The sequence below is a fragment of the Pseudopodoces humilis genome, chromosome 5, assembly GCF_049639895.1.
Source record: "Pseudopodoces humilis isolate 2021_Gansu_Grassland_sample_001 chromosome 5, ASM4963989v1, whole genome shotgun sequence".
NCBI classification, from domain to species: domain Eukaryota; kingdom Metazoa; phylum Chordata; class Aves; order Passeriformes; family Paridae; genus Pseudopodoces; species Pseudopodoces humilis.
Window position 1 is genome coordinate 57,783,533 of NC_142204.1, and position 23,041 is coordinate 57,806,573.

The 23,041-nt window shown below is 36.7% G+C and overlaps 1 protein-coding gene across 1 annotated transcript in view; it reads left to right on the top strand.

Moving 5' to 3' along the window:
* CERK (ceramide kinase) overlaps positions 1-23,041 on the top strand; it is a 43,075-nt gene that overhangs the window by 14,444 nt on the left and 5,590 nt on the right. The window contains exons 6-11 of the mRNA XM_005519201.3: positions 2,731-2,876; positions 11,470-11,544; positions 13,015-13,167; positions 13,966-14,071; positions 16,726-16,796; positions 21,465-21,670. Coding sequence (XP_005519258.2) covers positions 2,731-2,876; positions 11,470-11,544; positions 13,015-13,167; positions 13,966-14,071; positions 16,726-16,796; positions 21,465-21,670 — 757 coding nt within the window. The remainder of the gene's footprint in view (positions 1-2,730; positions 2,877-11,469; positions 11,545-13,014; positions 13,168-13,965; positions 14,072-16,725; positions 16,797-21,464; positions 21,671-23,041) is intronic.

The window sequence follows — 23,041 nt, forward strand, 5'->3', positions numbered from 1 at the left end:
GCCTGTCTTTCCAAGCCTGACTTCTGTCCATCATGTACAACTCTTCTTCTGTGGTCAGCAGTGATGTTAGGAAGGATTTCCTGAATTAATACTACTTTTTAAATAGCTATTTATGTGGTCATCTGGAAAATTTAAAAAAAGGTTGAACCACATAAATGTGTGTTTCTTCAGGTTTGACTTTCCTCACATACAGTATAAGGTTCTTTGTATTCCTGCATCTAATTGATGTTCTGTTCACCTGTTCCTGTAAACTGGTTCTGATGTGTGGCTTTTCCTTCATTCAGTGATGAATTTCTTCATTTCATCTCCAGATTTCCTATGTGGCAAAGCCATACATGGAATTCAGCAAGTACATACAGGATTCTTAATGATAATTGCTTTGCTTCTTTTCAAATGTTTTACTTTGGACAGCTAATTTAAATATGCTTGTTTCCTGTTTGTTCTTCCTATTTTGCCTTATCGGAATTTCTTACAGGGAATGTAGTCACCTAATAGCTCAGTGATGGAACAGATTTTCTTTAAGCACAGTTACTTAAAATACTCATTTGGTTACGGTATAGCAGGTTTTGTCATCACTGTGCTGAGCAATTAGAACACTCTGTAGTATCATGCAGGTACAAGCCATGCTTGGAATAAATGACATGTATCACTGTGGTTCCTTATACATGTGTCTGTTGCACAAGCCTTTGTAAAATTGTTTCTAGTTGGGTTTTTTTTAACTTTATGAGTTTTTTTAACTTTTTTGAGTTAGTTCACAGAATGGTTGAGATTAGAAGGGACCATAGATCTTTAAAAACTCATTTGGCTTGTGAATTAGCTTCTGAAGTCCTCTAGCAGATGTTGTTTGCTGTTACCATCTGTCTAAGAGGTGAAATGCTCACCCTTAGTGAAATAAGTAAAATAAAGCCCAAGAGTAAGAATCACTTAAGATGTTTCTTTCAGACATTTTTCACTTGGGGCCTTCATGTGTGGCATATGTCTGACCCATACATTGGTCTTCTGATGTTTGCTGTGCATTTGGTTGTGCTGTTATAGCATATGTGAGGTTCTTCATCATATTTATCTTTGGTAGGTATAGACATTCAGATAACTGTCCCCTCTGAGCCTGGATATAGTGTTTGTTATAGAAGATGATGAGAGGGCTGGAGCACCTCTCCTATGAACACAGGTTGGGAGAACTGAGCTTGTTCAGCCTGAAGAAGGGGAGACTCCAGGGAGATTTTAGAGCACCTTTCAGTACCTCAAGGGGACTTAAAAGGTAGCTGAAGAGGGACATTTAAAGGGCATGTAGCAATAGGACAAGAGGGAATGGTTTTCAACTGAAAGAGGGAAGATTTAGATTAGGTTTAAGGAAGTAGTTGTTTGCTGTGAGAGTGGGGAGGCTCTGGAACAGACTGGCCAGGGAACTCATGGATACCCCATCCCTGGGAGTGTTAAGGCCGGGATGGATGGACCTTTGAGCAAACTAGTACTGAGACAACACTGACCTTGAACTGATGTGGAAATTTGTTTCTTTAGCCCATTTTTTTGAGTTTGCAGAGAAAGATAAAGCTAAAATTGAGGAATAGTGTAGTTAAGCTATTAGAAGAGAAAAAAATTACAAAAACTGAAGACAAATATCCTTTTATTTCTTCTCCCTAAGTCTCCTAGGTCTTAATTTAGAGTTGGAAAGTTCATGTTTTTAAGACTGTCGTCACCATTCATGGAAAAGAATGACTGTTTTTTTCAAGCTTTCCATCTGTTGAAAACACAACTAAAATTATCTACACCTAAAAATTAGATTAATTTGTCTTGTGAAATAAGTGCTCATTCTGCAATATCTGTTGCTGTGATGTGCAAGTATTAGTTTATGAGTTGGAAATTATTGTTGTAGATAGCAGTACACATTCCTAGACTTGTGTGCTAGGAACTACATATGTAACTCTGGATTTCTCATGTATTCCTTTAGAGTGTATTGGATTTGGTTTTTTTGTTAAAGGCTGATAATGCTTTTAGAGTGCATTTGATTGTTGCTCCTAAAAGGTACACTGCTGTAAAAGTCTTTTTACTTCCTAGTGTTTGCTTGGCTGTGGACTCTCTGCTGAGTTTTAACACACTCAGGATCTGTGCAGCTGCTGTACCAGCTCTGACCTGAATTAAATTTGTGAAACAAAGTTTTGCATCTGGTAACATTTAGAACTCTGTGTCATTATGAATGATTATGTAGATATACATGACTTCTGTCTGTTTGATGGGATCTGAGCATGTTCAAAAGAAGATGCAGGCATGCACTTCTCTGGATTTTGACTTTCTAAATAGTGTAAAATATACTTCTGCCTGAAGTGGCAAATATTAACTTTTCCCTTTTTAATAAAAGTACACTGTTTCCATTTTGTGCACTTCAAAAGCTGTTTGTACAGTCCTGTTCAGTGTTTTATTTGTATAGTGAATTTCCACTAATATTTGTCTGTCTGCGCACAGTAGTAGAGAATGAAGATTCTTGCAGATTGCATTCCAACATTTTTTCCTAATGTTACAGATATGTCTAGATGCATTTGCAGTTTTATAGCTTGAAATTTTTTTCTGCTTTTTGTTAATTGCCTAATTGACTGTGGGCTACTATATCCTGTAAAAATGGAGGAAGAGGATAGAACAACTATTTTTGGTGTGCCCAGTGCATGCCCTAAGTAGAACACTTGCCGTGTTGTTTATTGACTGTTAGTGTGCATTCTAATTTGTGTTTCCTGGCAGTGTTGTTTGTGTTGGTGGGGACGGCATGTTCAGTGAAGTGATGCATGGTCTCATTGGAAGAATGCAGAAGGACTCTGGCATAGACCAAAATAATCCCAAAGCATCGTTAGTCCAGTGCAATATAAGGATTGGCATAATTCCTGCTGGTAAGAAAGGGTTAACTTTCAGTTTAATTTATTCATTCATTCTTGAATTTTTTTCTTATTAATAACTTCTTGAATTTAGGCCTAAATGTAAGATCTGAGCAATGATATTCTATTAAAACACCTAACTAAAACTGTATCCATATAAAATTATTGATCACATGCAATTTTATTTAGGAAGAATATTTTGTAAAGGAAATCAAATCTGAATGTATAACTTCAGAATTTTTTTTTTTTTTTTCTGGCTTACTGTGTGTTAGTATGAGATAAGTTGTTGACAGTGATACTCTTCTAAACACATTAAGGATTGGAATTTACTAAAGAGAAATTTACCTGTTAAGTATTTTTCCAGTTCTAATCCTCCAATAATTTAGTTAGAATTGTAATGAAAACTTTCCACTGGTCTAGCAAACTCCAAACAAATGCTAAGATTCCTGGACTCTCTTTTCTTCCATTTGTTCTCACAGCAGGTACAGGGCATCTACAGCTGAGGAACAGGTCTTATTTTCCAGATCAAGCTGCAGTTTCTGCCCCTTGTTAGAGGTACTACACATTCACAGTTCTCAATGCCAGCCACTTCTTCAGGCAGTCCTGCCTGCTGGCATTTGAGAGAACTCATTCTTCAAATTGAGGTCATTCTTGATATTATTATTATTAACCATAAAGGCATTTTTTGGATCAGTCTTGCTGTTTTCAGTCTGGTGTCCCAGCTGTTACCGCATCCTGCCCATTTGGTCCTCGAAGATTCCTTCAAAAGCAGATTAACAAGTTTTCTCTTACAGGACTGAATTAACCATTGTAACTCTTTAACAGAACCAGTAATTTTGAGGTCTCTATAGGAATACAGATGGACAGACACCAATCCTTTCTATGCTGTTCACTTTTCTTGTCTGATGTTGAGCTTTGAATTAAAGAACTGGGCATGAAATGAACATTGTGAGCTTCTGGTTAGAGTTAAAATAAAGACTTCTGAGAAAATCTAGCACAGGTTATGAAAATATCCCAAGTGAAGTATGGTGTTTGTACTCTCAAGCTATAGGTGACTATAGCTTATCCTTACATCCTTGTGAAAAATGTTTCCAGACCCCAAACAACCTGAATTGTTGCTTGCAAGAGGCTTAACCTTTTCTTCTTGCAGTATAATAAATTTTGGGTATCTAAAAGTTACAGTGTGAATATTCCCATATGGTTTTTTACCCTCAAACTATATTTAAGCATATTCTGATTTTATTTTTTAAAGCTTTGTATTAAAGTCAGTGTGTGTAATAAACTTAACAAGAATATAACATGATGTGTTCTTCTTTTCCTTTTTCTTACTTGGGAAAATTTCTTGAACTAAAGTTTTTGATTACATGACTGGTTTCAGCAGATTTTGCCTACTGGTGATATGTGACTGTAAGAAGATACAATTGAAAAACCAGAACCTTAATATTAAGAGCTATTTCTTTGTCCTCAGGAAAGATTAACCTTGCTTTTTCAACATATTTCTTAATGCATTTTTTCCAATTGCACCCAAAAAGTATGATCTTAAATGATATTTAAATTTTGTTAACATGTATCAATCAAATCACTCCTCTTACATATTTTTATGTTTTGTTTGTTGTGTTTTGTCCACTGTATTCTTTTGCTATTTGAATGTATACTGTATGTTCAATTCCTTGAACTGACATGAGTTACAGCCTTGTAATCAGTGCTATAGCTCAAATATATTCTCCAAGTAATTATTCAAATCCCACAAAAATTATTTATAAAGATGTGTAAGGAAGCTGGCCTTAAAGTTCTATTAATTGTTTGGAAATAGAATAATACATATATCTTGGTTTGTTTATATATTGTACAGTATTTAAAACAACCCATTACTGTATATAAGGGAAAATGCTTATTTACTGAAGAAGATAGTCAAGCCACTGAAGAAATCTTGACACATCTAGTCATTACAGTAACCTTAAATTGCATATGAAATAGCTAAACCCTCCCTGAGGGCAGCAGGATTTGGGATTTTGTTCTGCTTTGTATTTTTCCAGCCAATGGTGAAGCTGTTCTTTATTCATATTTGTTTGCTATAATGGAGTTCTGGCCATGTATTGACCCCGAAAGATTCTCTAGTTCTATCACTAGTGCAAGAAGTCTGTTTCAAAAATAAGTGAAATTCTTAAGACTTTTTTTTTTTTTTAACTAAACTAACAGTCCTGAAATAAAAGTTAAAAGTAATAATGTGAAATACTAATCATACATATAATAAAACTTCCACCATTGTGTTCTTTTTATTTCTTTATAACCAACCTCTTTTTAAATATCCTAAGAACTCATTAATAGATTTTGAAAACAAAGACTACCCATAGCTTAGAGATGAAGATCTAAAGCTCTGTGTGTCTTCTGATACAGAGAGATGGTTTACTCCGTGATGACAGGAGCCTGGGGTAACGTGACAGTGGATCAGTGTTTTCGCCTTTTTTATCACTTAGTTCCTGATATCAAGTTGTGTTAAGAGAAATGTGTCAAGTTGTGGTTGTGATTAAACAGTTTCTGTATTCAAACAAACACTAAATTCAGCAGATAGTCTTTTCTCGGAGACTGACAGCTTAATTGTTCAAAAGTTCAAAATTACAAATTAAAGAGATTTAATGCTAAAACACTCATCTACATGACTGGGTTTCGATGATAAGCTTTATTTCATAGCAGAATTCCATTGTGCAGGCTCTCTTTTTTGAATGGTGAATACTATTTGTAAATCATGATTCTTTCTGGAGCAAAGAGCTTGGCTCTTTTTTTCCTTGAACAGTTGTGTCAGTTTCCCGACAGCCTCTTTCTTTAGTGTATCTTATGGTTGAAAAATATAATTTATTCTTATGCATTATGGAACACTTCTTTGAATAGTTGACATGGATAAAAGACTTCTACTCAAATGGCAGTTTTAACTTACGAATTTCTCTTAGCTGTAGCCATTCTTCAAATCTGCCAGTGGAAATTGACTGTTTGCTGTAGTAAACAGATTTGCTGTTAAGAGTATTTAGAGGCTACAGCTCTGAAAACCTCTGCTTAGTTATTTCTTCCTCTCAGCCTTAAAAGCAAGTTATTTCTTACTAGCCTTAAAAGCACTTTCAACTGTGTGATCTAGTAATATGTCTCCATAGTAAAAATAGGATCATTCCTGATACAGCTCAGACACTGAGGTTTCATCCATGTTTTAGTATTAAAATTGCACCCTCTGGAGTAAGCCAAATTAATTTGCTGTTCTTATTACACTTGGCATAGAAGAGGAGGACAAAGCTATCAACTGCTATTCTTTTTTGGTTTAAAAGAACTAGATTAAATACTCTTAATGATCTTAGCAGATAGGAGGAAAAAAAGCCCACTTCACTCTGGTGGTGTACTGCATTCATTTCAAAAACCAAGTCTGCAGCCCACCCTGGGGAAGAATCTAAGCACTTGGGAATATTGAGTAAAGTATAGACACAAAGTTAATAACTACAGTGATTTTAGGCTTCTATTATAGCCAGATCACTCTGTGTTCTGGTGGTCAGCTCTGTAGTGTTTAGGATTGAAGGATGCAGTGTGATTATAATCAGACTGTTGTGGTATCACTGTGGAAGTTAAGAATGCTGAAGACAATACAGGCTTCCTCTATGAATATAATACAGGAAGAAGACGAGGGATTCATTCACAAACTTAAAAAATAGATTCAAGTCAAGTTGTGAAGTGTGACTGGACTCGTACTGCTGTGATTTAAAGTGTAAAAATTATCTTAAAAATGTATTAAAACATAGCAATAAAAGCTATCTTTCTTGTTTAATTACTCCAAGTGATCTGTTCTCAGCCTTCTCATTACAATGCTTGTAATATTTAATGAACTTTGCCATTTAGTTAGTGTCTCATTTCAAAGTTTGAAATCTAAAGTACATCTTTTATGTTCTTCCTGCAGTATTTTAAATCCATTAAACTTCTTGAAATTACACTCTTAGGGCTAAATACTGCATTTAATATAGTGGGTCTGCCATGGAGACAAGTAAATCAATATTTCTTATTCCTGTGATGTTAATTTCATCTCTAAAATCTGCCATTATTAGATTAATCTGTTTTTGTTGTCCTGTGTTACTGAACTTGAGCTGAAGTAATTATCTACCAAAAAAATCCTATGCCAAAGTCTTTCTGGACTGTTTCACTTTAAGCCAGCCTGATGTTCTGCAGATATTAAACTTGACTTCTTGGTTTCTGTGTGCAGAAAGGCAGATGTATAAAACTTTGACTAGGTGCATGGGTGTAAGCCCAGACCCTTCATCTCTCCCTGTAGCAGTAGCTTCTCCCCTTACTTTTTAATGTGTCCTTTTCATTTAAAAATCACATCTCCGAAAAGTAGTTTTGTAGAATTTTTCAAAATATTAAATGCTTGTTGATCCAAAAGCATGCAGTTTCTCTGTCATTAGGGCAGCTTACCTGACATTTTGTCTGTGTGATGACTGCATGGATTATGGATTCACAAAAACTCTGCACAAATGAGACACCCACTGAAGTTGCTATTCTACCTGTTTTCACTACAAATACTGTTCTTATACTAATTTGTCTGAGGATTCTGTGTGTGCCAGGGAGCACCTGCCTCTCAAGAATATCTCACATAGAGCAATGCTCATGTGCTCTAAAAGTATTTCTATTTCTTTATTAAATTTGCCATTTTCCATAGGATCAACATGTAGCTGACTTGCTTCTGTCACTTGCTTAGCTTAGTACTTCAATTGTTTGTAATTTGTTTAGGTTTCCATCAGTAAAAGCATGAAAATAAATATTTGTGGCCACACCATGTGTGTGTTTTGGTTTAAGAAACCTTAGTTGTAAATTAGTAGTCTAATCATGATTCAGATTATTAAGTCTAGCACTTTGTTGTTCGTCCACTAATCAATGGCATGAACTCTTCCATACAACCAGCAAATTACCTGATTCTTTTTTTTTTTTTTGGTGGTTCTATTACCAATTTAAACATGTGGTGTCTGAGTGTACCTGTCTGCATGACTTGTCTACTCACAAATATCTAGCAATGTTCATATGCAAAGGGGAAATCTGGTGATTCAGCTGTAGCACATTCCATGTAATACAGTCCCTCATTTTACTTTATTAAATATTGCTTTAGTAAAACTTACTTATGCAGAGTGCATGCTCTTTCATACTTTAATAAATAATCTTGATCATTCTTCTTTTAATTAAAAGGAAGGATTTCCTTAATTTCTATATCATTAAATATATTTATATAAAAGATTGTGGTTTTCATGCTTGTGGAGAAAGAGAACACAGAAGAACTTGCCTGTATAACAGCTATGTGGATGTATGGTGCCTCCTAGTAAAAAACAGACTTTGGGGAAAATGAGTGATGTATGGTAAAGATTGAAAGCAATTATGCCTACTTTAAGAAAGACAAGCTGTTGTGCCCTCTACATATTTCATGTTTTCAGGGAGTTCTTAAAATCAAGGTATCTTAGATGAAAGCTTTCTTTAGCTGGGAGGATTCAGACATTTGGCATCTACCTATAGTATGGTGGTATGGTGCCACCATCGTTGAAATGTACTGGTGCTATGCAGGATGATTGTAGTACTAGAGTAGGAGGACAAGCAGAGTAATCTGCAGCATTGGTGGTTGGTGGCATTTTAGATAAAGGAATTAATCTCCTTAGGGTAAGTTTCAGTTTGAAACTGACACAAATTTTCATGCTCACATTTGGTGTCTGCGAGTTCGGCATCTGAACTTACAGCAGAGGGCATCTGGTCAATAGGATCAGCAGAGCCTGTTGATCTTCTGTTGTCTGCTTGTCACATGCAGATGTCTTGCTTCCTAAGGCCTGTCCATGGAGGCCTGTGTGTGAGTACCTTGACTCAAGCTGCCATCAGCTATTCCTGACAAGGTGTCCTTAACCAGAACAGAAGCTTTGGCACATTGTCTGCAGTGTAACATGCACACATATAGCTGTGTGTGACTTAACCTGAAACTTAATCATTGCTTTGCATGCTGATTTTCTTCTCTACTAGCAAACCAATGCAATAATTAGTTTCTATACTGAATATGTTTGTCTTTTTTTTAAAGTGAATGAGGATCCAGTTAGCAAGTAGTCCAGCTATTTTCTTCACATTTGCATGTAGTTCTCTGCAACCTGTAAAAACCTCTTTTATGTTCCTTCACTCAGCCTGTTGCCCTTAAAAATCCCCAAAGAAAATCTGGCAAAGTATATATATAATTTATCTGTTGGTTTAGCCAGAGTGTACAATAGCCACCACTTAACATTAATCAAGAGTCATGCTCTATGGGAAGCTTCTTGCCCGAATTGAGTGCTCTGGCAATCCTAAGATATTAATCATGGGTTATCATTCAAGACATATTTGTATTCTAATCCTGCTTTTCATATTAGACTTGTACTGATGAAATAACCCAGATTTTGGTGGGTCTGTGTGTGCATCTGTTCAGAGTGCTGTTTCAGCAGTCGTAGATTCCATGTCTAGTAAGGATCCCCCCTAATGATCTATGAGTTTTGTTTGGTTAGGTATTCAAGAGGATTTAAACCCTTAGTCATCATGAATGTTTTTGTGAACTTTAAACAAGTACTGTTGGATTTGTACTTGCTGTGGTGTTATGACAAGTTACACGACACACACTCTTTTCATGTGTGTGAGGAATGCCATAGTAGTTATATTCATGTACATAGGTCACTGGTTTTGTTGCTCCATACTACCAGCTCCAAGAGGAAAGAAACCAACAGTGTTTTACTGCTGGTACGTTCCCCAGTCTCCCATTTTGGAATCTCAGAATTAATTTCAGACTTCAGTTTAGCCTTTCCTTGCTAGTTAATGAATAGAAATGAAAGTAAGTTCTTTTTAATTGCCAAACAGACAAATCAACTTTTAATTGAATACAGAAGATCACAGGGAGATGGGCCTCTGCTGTTGAAATGTAGCTTGCATGAATTCACCTCTTCTCTTCCCATCTGTAGTGTAAAACTACTTGGAAGCTCTGTTTACAAGAGCAAGACAAATGTGATTGAGGTAATTCTAGGAGCAGAATGCACACAAATCTGGAAGAAATGAGAAATGTTCGATATAGTGCTAGGTATGTTCATTCAGCAGTAAAAGTTTGGGTCACATCTCTCAGTGATTGTTTTTCTTTTCAAAAGTAGTCAGTTTTCTGTTCATGAGCATAGGAGACAGTATGAAACTTGGCACTAAGGTATAGTTTCTGCTTTAGAAGTCAATATTTTCTGCTATAGAACTTTAAATGTGGCACGAGATCATCATCTGTGTACCTCATATGTTGTGATACTGAGGGAAATTGGAGTTCTCTGTCCTGCAGTGGCATATGCCTGTATGCTGGCACCATCTTGAACCTCAGCCTTGTAGCGAAAGATCTGTTTTGTCACACTGTTTCTTTTGTTCTGCAGTTCTGTTACATTCTCTTTAAATTGCTCCTGGAGCTGCTGCTTGTTCGGTGTGGCAGATTTCTGCATAGTGTTTACTTGGTAGAAGCTTTTGTTGTGCCATTCACAGGCAGGGGAAGTGGTGTCAATTTTCTGAAAATTAAAGGATTTTCTTTGCTCCTATTCTTAACTGCTAATGCCCTATTTCCAAAGTGAAAAAGAATTAAAAGTGGTTTTTAAATAATGGTTGCTCATTCCTCCATTTTTAGTTTCTGTTTCAATTTGATAGGGCCTCAGAAATCAAGTTCACTGTATTTGAGCTGCTCTTCCACCTAATGTATTGGTAGGTAATCTGAGAAACATGTATGTGGACAAAGTTTAAAATTTCAGATACTTACCCTTGACTTTGAAGGAATTCAGTTTCATAGAAGGGATGGGAGAAACTGTAAGATAAATTCAGAGTTAGGTGCTGCAACAAATACACTTCTGTATGTCTGGATCTGGGTTCCAAGTCCCTGCTTTAGTAGGAGTAGGAGCCAGCCTATGTTAGGTTCTTGTTTTTGTAGGGAACAAGGAGAATTGTTCATTTCTAAACAGCATATAGGTGAAACCTAAAGCTTCCCCCCTTTCTTCTTGTAGGTATTTTGCCTCAAGACTCTAAAGGTACATATCTATCCATTTTATTACCCTATCTAGAAGCTAATTCCTGAAAGCAAGTATTTTTAGTAATTTTCAAATAATAGAGCAGAAGTTTCTGGTATAAGATGACATCCTGTAATTTAGATCAGTACCACAGAAAACAGCAGACCAGTCAATTTATCTTCTTTTCATGAGATCTGAATGAGCAAGAAATCCTAAACAGAGGAGAATCAATGTATGCCTGCCTCATTTGATATAGAATCTATAATATAATAATGAAATTTTCTGTGTAAATTAACTTACTTTCCTTCACTAACTGCTACGTATTTATTGCTTCTATTGTGAAATGTTTGTACATTGTATGGAGAACAATAACTTGTATTCATGGGGTCATGGGGGTTGTTACAGTTTAAATAATATAAATAATAATATAGTATCCCTGTATTTACTTTATTCCATAAAATAGAAAGGAGCAAACCAAGGGAACATAATGCTTTTATTTGGAGGACTGTGCCAATAATACTTGTTTTGCAAAGATACAAATTGATGCCTAGTTTTTCATTTTTCAGGATCAACAGATTGCATATGCTATTCGACTGTTGGCATTTCTGATCCAGTAACTTCAGCTCTTCATATTATTGTAGGTGGGTGGTCACAGTTTGTTGTTTTATTATGAAAATGGTGAAAGTAGCCCAAAATACTATTTTCATTTAGTTTTTTCTTTATAATAAATATAATATATATATGTAATGAAATATAATTTGAACATAATATCTGAGTTGAAATAAAAAGGTTTTTTTCTGGGATTTAAGTCTCTGATTTGAAATACAGGAGATTAAAAACTAATTGCTTTCTGTACTGTAATTCATTGTTTTCAAGATATAATATTTTGATAATTTTGTGCTTAAGTTTTCTCGAATTCTGTCATTCTTTTGAAAGCTGTAAAATACAATAAGCAACATCAGGTGCTGGACTATATCTCTCTCTCTGTATGAATATCTTAGAGAAAGCTTTGAGAAATGCATGTACACTTGAATAGTAGTATTTTGTGATGGTTGTCCAATTGACCTGGGCAATTCAATATTCCCTTGCCAAGTTAGGGTTAGGACACCTTCTGGTATCATTACTGAGTATCTAACAGTTGCAGTTTTAGGATCTGTGTTGCAAAGATTTACACTTGTGCTTCTCTTACTAACCTATGGTGAACTCTGTTCAGCATCTGTGGAGTTAAGACCTTTGGACTAGGATTGGAAGGATGTGGCTTTAGTATAGCAAAGTATTTCAGCTGTGTTATGAAGTCCCAGAATCACAGAAAGGGTCAGGTTGGAAGGGACCACTGTGGATCATTTGGACCAACCTCCCTGTGAAACAAAAAAACATCCAAACACCAAAATACCAAACAAGAAAAAAAAAAAAAATCCCCACAACTCCCACCATCATTCCAAAGCTTGCATGAAGAGGACATCAGAAAAGGGATGTACTCTTTGTTCTTAGGAATTTCCAGGATTTGGCTGCGTAAGCCCTGAGTAACCTGATCACCTGATCTGACCTCATAGCTGAACCTGGTTTGAGCGGGAGGTTTGATGAGATGTACAGGAGGCAGTGCATCGATCTGCTTAGGGAAAGGGGCCGTCAAGCATTGACACAGGGTGCCCAGGGAAGGGGTTGATTCACCATCCCTGGAGATATTTAGATGATGTGTAGATGTTGCACTTAGGGACATGGTTTAAGAGTGGCCTTGACAAGGCTGGGTTAACATTTGGAATTGATGATCCCAAAGACCTTTTCCAATCTAAATAGTTCTGCAGATCTATCCCCTTCTACTGCTACAGGGCAGAGGAGTGTCAATTCTTCATTATATGTTTTTGGCATACTAAGCCCTTTCTTCTCACTTAATGTTTAATGCTTTTAAAGTATGAAGTTAAATTAGTATTAAAAAATATTTTTCCTTTTCTTCATGTGTAAGAAGTATATGCACTTATGTCATATATATTGGCAGTAATGCAATATGTATTTTTTATTTTTAATGACTTTACAATGTTAAAGTTACTATCTTGCTTGCAGCTGCAAATAAAATACGGCTTGACAGACCCTTGCACTTCTAATCTTCATAGGTGACTGTCAGCCTCTGGATGTCTCCTCTGTACATCATAACAACACATTTTTGAAATACTCTGTGTCATTGCTGGGTTATGGTTTTTATGGAGATATATTAAAAGATAGTGAGAAGAAGCGGTGGATGGGTCCAATGAGATATGACTACTCAGGTAATTTTTTAATTGCTACATTCTTTTGTGAGGATGTAAACATATTGAAGCAGTTGGTTTACTCTCTCCAACCCTCTTTGATGCTTGTAAACATCAGAAACAGACTGAACCTGATTTTAAACTCCTTGTAGCACCAAGTATATTGGATCACATTGTATAAAGCTCTGTAACTTTGGGGTTAACACTGAGAGTGGGCTCAATAAATTTGTGTTGAATATGTGCCACCCATTGAAAATGGCCTGAAAAGTAATAACTTCTCTGTCCTAATAATTTTGACTTTCTTTTTAGTCACTTCAAGAGAGATAGGAACTCCTCTGTCTTGAACATTCAGCTGAATGAATTGTTAATTTTGCCCTTATTCTAGCACTCATTAAAGAGATGAGTGATTTAATCTTGTTACCTAATACTTGGATAAATCCTATGCTAGTGGAAAGCATCTTTTGCCTTGTTTGATTTATCTTGTGTTAGGGAAAGAAGATGCATGAGGAGAATCTTTGTGCATGCCAATTTTAAGATTCAGCACTGATATATAACTAAATTTTTAGGTGGTTTTTAAAGATGTCAAGTGAAACAATGGCACTTCTGACAAACGTTAAAACATAGGAGTGGTGCTGTGGTATTTTCTTGTTCCTTACAGTCTAAAACATCGTAAGAAAAAGACTTCTGAGCTTGAGGAGGGCTACTTTTGTTTTGCAGTCCTTGGAGAAGGAAGGAGAGGAAAATCAAGGAATGTATGCATAGATGTTTGCTGTGTGGATTTATAAAGACTTAATGCTGCACAATGTCTTTTTTATGTAGGCTTCAAGACTTTTCTTTCTCATCATTATTATGAAGGAACAATTGCTTATCAAACAGCAAAACAGACACACGGATCTCCACGAGATAAAGAGAGCTGCAGAACAGGGTAGGCTAATGTTTATCTCTGGATATTTGGTGTGAACTATTTATAAAGGCCTGTACATAAATAGAGGTTACAGAACTGTTGGTTTTAATATGAAAACACGTACTCTAAAAGAGATAAGCTTGTAAAAACAATTATTGACTCATTAAAAAGGACACTTCATTTTAACAGGTCATTAAACGAAAATCTAATAAAATTTTGTTAGTTGGTTCTCCTCCTCCCTCAATTTTAAGTGAAGCAAAATATAACAGCACAGGACCCAGTTACAAGATGCTGAGGATATTATGCTGTGTTACTACTAAGAAATCAAAAATGTGGATGCCTTGTAGCTTCTACAAATGGAAATAGTAGTCAGAAATTCTCAAGTGTTCACATTGTAACTGAATCTATTTTAGTAGTTGTTTTAGTGCTGTAGCAACAGCTGGCATGGCTTGTCCTGAGGACAAGTCCTCTCAGGAATCAGCCTATTTAGCCTGTTTCTTTGTATACTAGTATGAATTCTGTGTGATATTCTTCACTTGTTTCTTTAGTTGGGGGGCCTGCCTTAATCACCGTGCTCCTTCCTTTCTCTTTGCTTTCACCTATTTGAAGTTACACACTAGTATTTATTATTCTTCTTTATATGTAGATTTAGCTATCAGAGATATACCTTTCACAGCACCAAACAGCACAGCAGGTCACAGAGGAGCCACAGACTTTGTCCAGAAACAGTAAGACTGCTCTGCTAGTGCTGTGACATACTGGAGATCAGACTGGAGCAACTATCCTGACCCATCAGGTGCCCTGATGCAGGGGAGGCTCCAGAGGGAGAAAGCTGTCATCCAGGTCTCAGGAATGGAGTAAGGAATTCCTGGTGCCTCATATGGGATTTTTTACTTCCTGATCACTGCCTGAAGGGCAACAAGGCCAGGCACAAGCAATTTAAGAGAATCCAGGAGTGTGGTAATGAGATTGATCATGCAGGTGATTGACAGGCTGGCTAGAACAGCTGATCTGCCGGTCTTGTTACAGAAGATAAAAAGTGGGGATGGGATGGTTGAGGGCAGTTTTGGCAATGATTGACTGAGAGATTATAGAGTTTCATCTTTTGAGAGAAGTGAATGAGACAAAAAGTAGAGTTGCAACCTTGGACTTTCGTTTGGTTTATTTGGGGATCTTGGCAAGATTCCATGGGAGACTGTTCTGGAGTACAAAGAGGCATAAGTGAGTTAGTTGTTACCTCCTCAAAGTTCAAGAATAATCCATTTTGATACTCAGAGACTTGAATGACCTGGATAGAAAAGTAATTAGGATGAGCAAGGAACGGAATAGTAAAGACAAGGTGGAAGTGGAATGGGTTACTTCGGAAGAACTCAAAAGACGTTGCTTAAACATGCAGAAATGAAATTGAGAAAGCCAAAGCTCAGGCAGAGTTGAAATCAGTGAGGGATGTGAAGGGTGTTGCTTCTTATGAAGGGATTATTTAAATATACTGATAGTAACAAAGGGCTGAAGGAACTGTGGGCTTGCTGCTTAGTGGCATGGTGAACATAGTGATAAGATGTATTGAAAAGGCTGCAAGGTTACTCCTTTATCCCATTTTTTACTAATATAGTCTCACCTCAGGCCCTACAGGTCCCCAAGCTCCTGGATGAAGGGGAAACAGTGGATGTTACGTACCTTGACTTTAGCAAGACCTTTGGTCCTGTTTTCTGTAGTACTCTTAAAACTAAGTTAATGAGGTGTGGACTAGATAAGTGGGTGGGTAAGAAACTGGCTGGACTACTAGAAAAGTTGTGAATGCCAAGTCTAGCTGGCAGCCAATTACTAGTGGTGTCCCTTGGGAATATTGGGCCTAATATTCTGCAACATCCTCATTAATGGCTGGGACAGTCTCAGAAAGTGTGCTCTCAGCAGTTTTATGGATGATATCAGATTGGGAGGTGTAGTTTATCTTGAAAGTCAGGGCTGCTATTCAGAGGGATCTTTGTGGGCTGAAGAAATGGCTGATAGGAATCTCCTGAAGTTCAGAAGGCATAGATATCCTGTACCTGGGGTGGAATTGTCCCATGCAAGAGTGTTGACTGGGCACTGGAAGGGTCTGGATGGAAGGCATCTCTGCCAGAAATAACTTTAGGATCCTGGTGAGCAACAACTGTATCTGAGTGAGCATTATGTCCATGCAGCAAGGAAAGCCTACCTTACACTGAGTTTTCTAAGCAGGAAGGAAGTCAATAAGTCAGGAATGATTCTTGCCCTGTGCTCATCACTTTTGAGATGGACTGTCTTCAGTATGTCAGTGTCTTTCACTGTTAGAGCAGTCAAATGTCGGAACAAGGTGCCCCGAGGTCTGTGGACTTTACCCTCACAAATCCTCAAAACTTGACTAAGATACTGATCCTGTAAGACCAACTTTGATCACATCAGAGATCCCTTCCAACCTCTGTGATCTTGTGGCTTTCTGCTGCTGCTACTTCTGACATCCAGTAATCTTTAGAACTATACTTAAATAACTGCACTGCCTGCAGGGCTATGATGATTCATGCCACACGAGGATTGTCAGTGCTGCAGTGCATCATGTGGTGGGGGAAGATCTTGTAATGACTGGGTAAAGTAAAAAAGTTGAAATTAGTAATAGTGGAGGTCTTTCAAGAATTGAATGGTATTTTTGTTTTCAGATGCTGCATTTGCAAGAAAAGTGAGAAACAGTTGACAGAAAAGAACCAGGAACATGGATTAAAACATGAAGGTAATTTGTCAAAAAAAGTAAAATATGATAGTATTACATAAATTATTCTTTTTTGTAAGATACCAGTTCAAATGTGCATGTATTTTGTTTCTTTAAACATTCTGAGTTACTTGGTGTAATCCATTGTTTCTTTCAGTTTACAGAAAACATGTGTAAGTGTCATTGCCCCCCTGTACTCAGCGCTAGTGAGGCCATACCTTGAATCCTATGTTCAGTTTTGGGCCCTTCACTTTCAGAAGTGCTGAAACATGTCCAGAGAAGGGCAACAGAGCCAGTGAAGGGTCTGGAGCACAAGTCCTGTGAGGAGCAGCTGAGGGAGCTGGGGCTGCTGGAGAAAAGGAGGCTCGGGGGAGAGACCTCATCACACTCTGCAACTGCCTGAAAGGAAGGTGCAGCCTTGTGGGGGTCTCTATCTTCTTCCACGTTATGAGGAAATTACCTCAAATTATGCCAGGGAAGGTTTAGTTTGGGTATTAGGAAAAATCTTTTCATGGAAAGGATTGTTAAGCATTGGAAAAGGCTGACCATGGAAGTGGTGTCATAGAAGGGTTCAGAAGATAATGAATGTGGTACTTGTCCAGATATGATTTAGTGGTGCTAAATTGACATTTGGGCTCTGATTTTAGAGGTCTTTTCCAAACAAAATGATTCTATGATACTATGATTCTAAGTATGTGAAAAATATTCTTCACCCAAACCTCAGAAAATTCTGATAAAATTATATTAATTACTTGTATATTTCAGTGTGTTTAGTTTCTTTACTTTAGGAAAAATAATATTCTGTGAGCTAGGACAATGGGTTTTTGTGAGAAGGACTGGATAAACTGTGAGCTGTCATAGAAGGAAGCAGTTCATTAAGATAATTTTTAGAATAGATCAGGATTAAAAATTTGTGTTTGTTAGCACAAATGTCACCCTACTATCCAGCTATGAACTTGGACAGCTACTAGCTGATCTAGTGGATTTTAGTATTTCTGTACAACATCCCACCAATGCTCACTATAAATAATAAATGAGGCTTCTGTCCTCTTTCTCTAGTTACACTATCCTTATTCTCTTCTTTATCCCTTTCTAACCCTTGTGCACATGTGTGGGGTTTTTTACTAATGGGCATAACTTTTCTTTCCTCTCATGTAAACAACTGTTAATGAATTCTGTTCAGTCATTCCTGTACTTGTATCTCTTTATGTCTGGCTACTACATCCTAGTAGGAAGACGTTCTGATATTGCCGCGTTTGTGGCCTTGCTGGAGGAACATACGTAGATTCACTTAAGTTTTGCCGCCCGCTTTTGTTCATCATCTTGGATAAATCCCTCTTAAAGAGCAGGCAGGCTTCCTGTGAGTGCTTCTTTCTGCCTTTACTCTGTTTTTATTTCTTCTTGTAGAGCCCAGTGCATACAATTGTAGTTTTCTTGACAAGCATTTGGTCCTTATGACCTAGATTATCTTAAAATTACACTTTTTTTGCACTGTGACTGTGCCAGGTTCTAGGTGTTAGTAAAAAGATGATCATACTGTGGAGATTCACTGGTAGCATAAAGGTTTCTATGTAACTTGAATTCCTCTTACACACGTTTAGTGTTTTCATCCTAGCTGCCGCTTTCAGATCTTTGATATAGTCAAGAGATGGTCAGATCAGAATATTTCTTGGGTTATTTTAATTATGCCCATATTAAGCTAAAGAATTTTTTTATACAGTATAAATAATGCATATAAATAATAATATAAATATTTCAGTAGGTTTTTTGGTAAGAAAAGGATTTGTCTTTTTGAGAAATTCTTGTAGTTAGATATTGCCAACCTCTTTTCTTTTGTTTGTCAGAGGTTTTATTTGCATTTTTTCATGTTTGTGTGTGTTGGTTGGGTTTTTACATCTGCCTTTTTGTTACCTTACACCCAGCAAAGGAACTACTAGAAAGGTACAGGTTAGTTAGCAATCAAGACAGTTTTAGCCAACATTGCAGATGGCATTAAGCAGCTGATTATGTAGGACACTGCTTACTTTATTCCATTCTAATGGTAGCTGGCTTTCTTTGCAGTCCAGCCTGTTATCCATGCAGTAGTGGTATGGAAGCAATACAACCAGGTACTTTTGATTCACAATAGAAAGGATTTTAAATCTCTGCTTCAGATAGGATTTTCACTCAGCAGGGTGTCTTGGCTGACTCTTTCATTGTGCCTGCTAAGTTTGTGTATAATTCAGATAAGTTTAGAAGGATGCTTGATTAGTTGTTGCTGAACATAATTCTTTGTATTGTGCAGGAGTATCTGCATGTGCTGAGTAAATGTTGAGTATTAGTACTTTATGCTGATTTCAGCAACTTGCAGTGTGTGTACACAATAGGCCATTGAAATGACTGCCACTTACGCACTCCCTGCTTATGACTGCCCCAATGTAGGGTATTTTGAGCAAATAATTTGCTGTTACAGTAGTACACGCTGCAAAATGGTTATGAAAACAGTTGTTCATGTAAAATGTGATTGATACCCTGACTTTCACTTACTTTGAACAGTGAAGGTGTTCTTGGGTAACATGCTGAGATTTATACCAGATGAAAACTTTCTATTATAGTAACAGAAATAAGCATTTTGCGTTAAGTAAATTGAGAGTTATTTACTACAGTGAGCATACTTAAAATGTTAACACATATCTAGACACACCGATGACTAAATCACTGATGCTTCTCAGAGAAACAGCAAAAGGATTTATCAGTAAAGGGGGATGTTTGCATTCTGTTGTTTGTGCATCAGAAAATGCCTGTTTTTTCCAGTTCCAGCAGTTTATGTTCTGTTCAGTTGCCTTCATCTCAAAGGGTTTTGTCATTTGCCTGCAGCCTGAACAGTCATTCTATAGTCTGACATTTAGGTATGTCTCATCTCTCTTATAATGCACATTTTGAATCTGATTTAAATTATTTCTTTCAGTAATGTCATGTTTGAAAGCAACATAAAAAGATCAGTAGCAAAGCAAGCAATACTAAAAAGCAATGTGGCAAATGAACCAAAAATGTTGAATTTAAAGCTGTGACTTTTTCTTGCTATTTCTGATTTGTTTCTCAGGAGGTAGAGGGGATAGTCTAGATGGAAAAATTATAATAAAGTGTTTTTTTTCTTTAAGTCTTTTGCTGCATTATAAGCTTGCATGTTTTTCCTGGGAAAATGTTTTTCTTGGTTCTGTTACTAGAGGGTAGATAGTAAGAATTTCCAATGAATTCCAAGAAACAAGAGAAGTTCAAAGAGTGGTGAATAACTACAAAATATTTTGGGAACAGTTTTTTTCTTTTTTTTTTCCCTGATGTATAGGACTTGGAACCTGTCAATTCAAAATGAATGCAGCATAGACTTCAGGTTCAAAATAACCTAGACAATTGTAATACTGATTCTCTAAAGTAAATATGAAGTTCCTAGAACTGAGACAGTAAGGAATATCAGAATTTCATGACATGAAATACATAGCATAAACATTGTCTGTAATCCCATCAGAAAAGCACCTTGAAAATCACTGTAAGTTAACCAAAATTTGGGGAACTGAATAATGTTAAATGTTCAAGTCCATACCAGTTAACATTCCTCAAAATCTCTGCTTTGTTTTTTCTTCACTCCTTAATTTTACTCCTAGTGGCACTTCTCTCTTAGACAGGCACTCCAGTCTTAGAACAACATGTATGTCCATAGTCTATTTTGCAGTCATTACTTCTGTGGAATTGTTCATTTGAAATAAGTCTACTTATATTGGTAGGAGAAAAAGAGTGTTTTGGCTCTTTTTAAAGCTGGTAAAACTTTTTGGCTTTTTCTTATTGTGATAATTGTGTAATCTAAAAATAAAAAAGGCAATTTTCATGTATTTTTATCCATATTCAAGAAAATACAGTTTAGGCAGTAACTCTGCATTGTCTGCCAGTGCTTCTTTGTTCTAGAAAATTCCTCTGCTTCCTGCTGGTATCAATGCCAGTACACATTTAAACTCAGTCTAGATATAATCTCCAACAGAGTTTCAAGGTATTGAAAAGAGGCTTTGTGTTGTTTTCCAGAAATCTCTGAAGATTTGAACACAGGAACATTTTAACTCTGTTAATAGTGCTAATCTTGGGACATCTGGGGCAAGAGTGGAAGCAGACTCCTAATATCCTGCCTGCTGGTCCTTGCTGCAGCCTGACTCATCCCTTCCCTTTGACTTTTTAAAAACATTAAGTTGCTGCATTGAAGCAGAAGAGGAATATTGCTTTAGAAACCGAATACTAAACCACAATCTTTGCATCATTGTTTATTTAAGCTTAACAAGTTAAAGAGAAAAACTAGAATTTAGAAGAGTTAATCCCTTTGAGCTTTCATACAAGAGTTGTAACTTGCCTCTGTCTTTTTCCTTCCTGTGGCTTTGCAGGTGTTCCCGAATAGCACTGATCCTGAATTTGACATGCGTATGCCAGAACAGGCAAGCAGTTATGGGAGATAGTCACAGTCTGAAGGGAGAAAGCAACTTTCTCTGTTAGTGTATGGAAAACAGATACTTAAAAATATAATTTTAAATGTAGTTTATTTTTGATATTTTTTGACAGTACATGAATATGCCCAGGGAAGACTTTTAAGTTGCCATTGATTGCTTTTTAGTGTTCTTGTGAGTAGATCAAATGATTACATATCTCCATGTCTTTGTTGATGTGTTTCAGAAGGTGAAGAAGAATGGAAGGTTATAAAAGGGAAATTTCTAGCTATCAATGCAGTAAATATGAGCTGTGCCTGTCCACGAAGTCCAAAAGGTCTTTCACCAGCAGCTCATTTGGCAGATGGTTCAGCAGACCTCATTCTAGTTCGGAAATGCTCCAGATTTGATTTCCTACGATATCTTGTCAGGCACACAAACCAAGATGATCAGGTATGTATTCCTTTTGACAGTGAATTACAGAGTCTATCAAAGGTGTAATTATTGGTATTCTTATAGGACAGAAATAGTATCTATAAGGCAGATTGGTTTGGTTTTTTTTAAATTTATACATTTTGGGTGATGCAATCTCAGCATGTGTACCATGAAAAAAAAAAAGCAGCTCAAAACATTTTACCAAAGTCAACTCCTTGGCCATAGGACTCTAACAAAATTCTGCTTTTGCCAACTGAATTCAGTTTTGCAACATTTTCCATGTTATTTGCTGTTTGAACAATATTTCAAGTTATTTTATCACAACTGTGCCCTCATGTAGTTGTCATGAAAAACTGCTCGCAGCTTGAAAAACTACTCACAGCATGAATAGCTGAGGTAGATGTGGTGAAGAATAATAAATCATTTTTGTAAACTATAAAAATGTGATTTAGAAGAAAGTTACCAGAACTGCAATTTTATTATAAACTGCAGGCTTTTAGCAGTATTTTACTACATATAAGTGACCAGGATATGAGCTTTATGCATTCAGCTTCAAAATTATTTCTTGCATGTGTTGTAGCTGTCAGGCGGGAAGATTCGTCACTGCTTTGGATTGTAATATCTCTTGAAACAGAGCTATGACTGTGACTACACATATCTAATATTTGTCACAACCTTGATATTATTAGCATCTTCTGGAAATTATCTGAACAATGGACTAATGTCATATCTAGTGTATAAAAGCAATAACAAATCTCACATGGTTATGATGCTAGTCTTCTTCCACTGTGAAAAAAATTAGTATAGATTCTTTTTCCTTTATTTCCACATTGTGAATGTGTCCATATTTGTCCTTCCCACTGTTCTCAATCTCCTCCTCTTCCCTTCACTCCTTCTCTCCCACTGTTCCCTTGAAATTTCCAATCATTTGAAGCCATCCCTGGCTACCTTTCAAATTGGCTGTAACATTTATCAAGGTACAATGTTCTGCTTATGCTTGAGACATGAGAGCTTGGGTGCTCTCTGCTTAGACACAGGTGACAATGCAGCCCTGGATACCAGCATTTGCATCTGAGCAGTTTCATGAGTCCCTTTGAGTCCAGGAGCCATTGCTTCCAAGCATAGAGTTTGATGACTTCACAGTTCATTTATGGTTAAAAGCTGAGGGAACTTAAGAGCCAAGAGGTCTCTCCATCTCTACTTTTTCTGGTTGTCATTATGGCCATTTCCTTTCCAATGCTTCCCGTTTCTCTCCTGGGATATGCTGGTTTTGCTGTGGAGATTAAATGCAGGGTTGTATATATGTCCTTAGCTCAGGTTAGTGTCCATCATAAAAATCCTTCGTGGGAAACCCTTCTTGGAAACTTAAGGAAATGTAAAAAAAAAAAA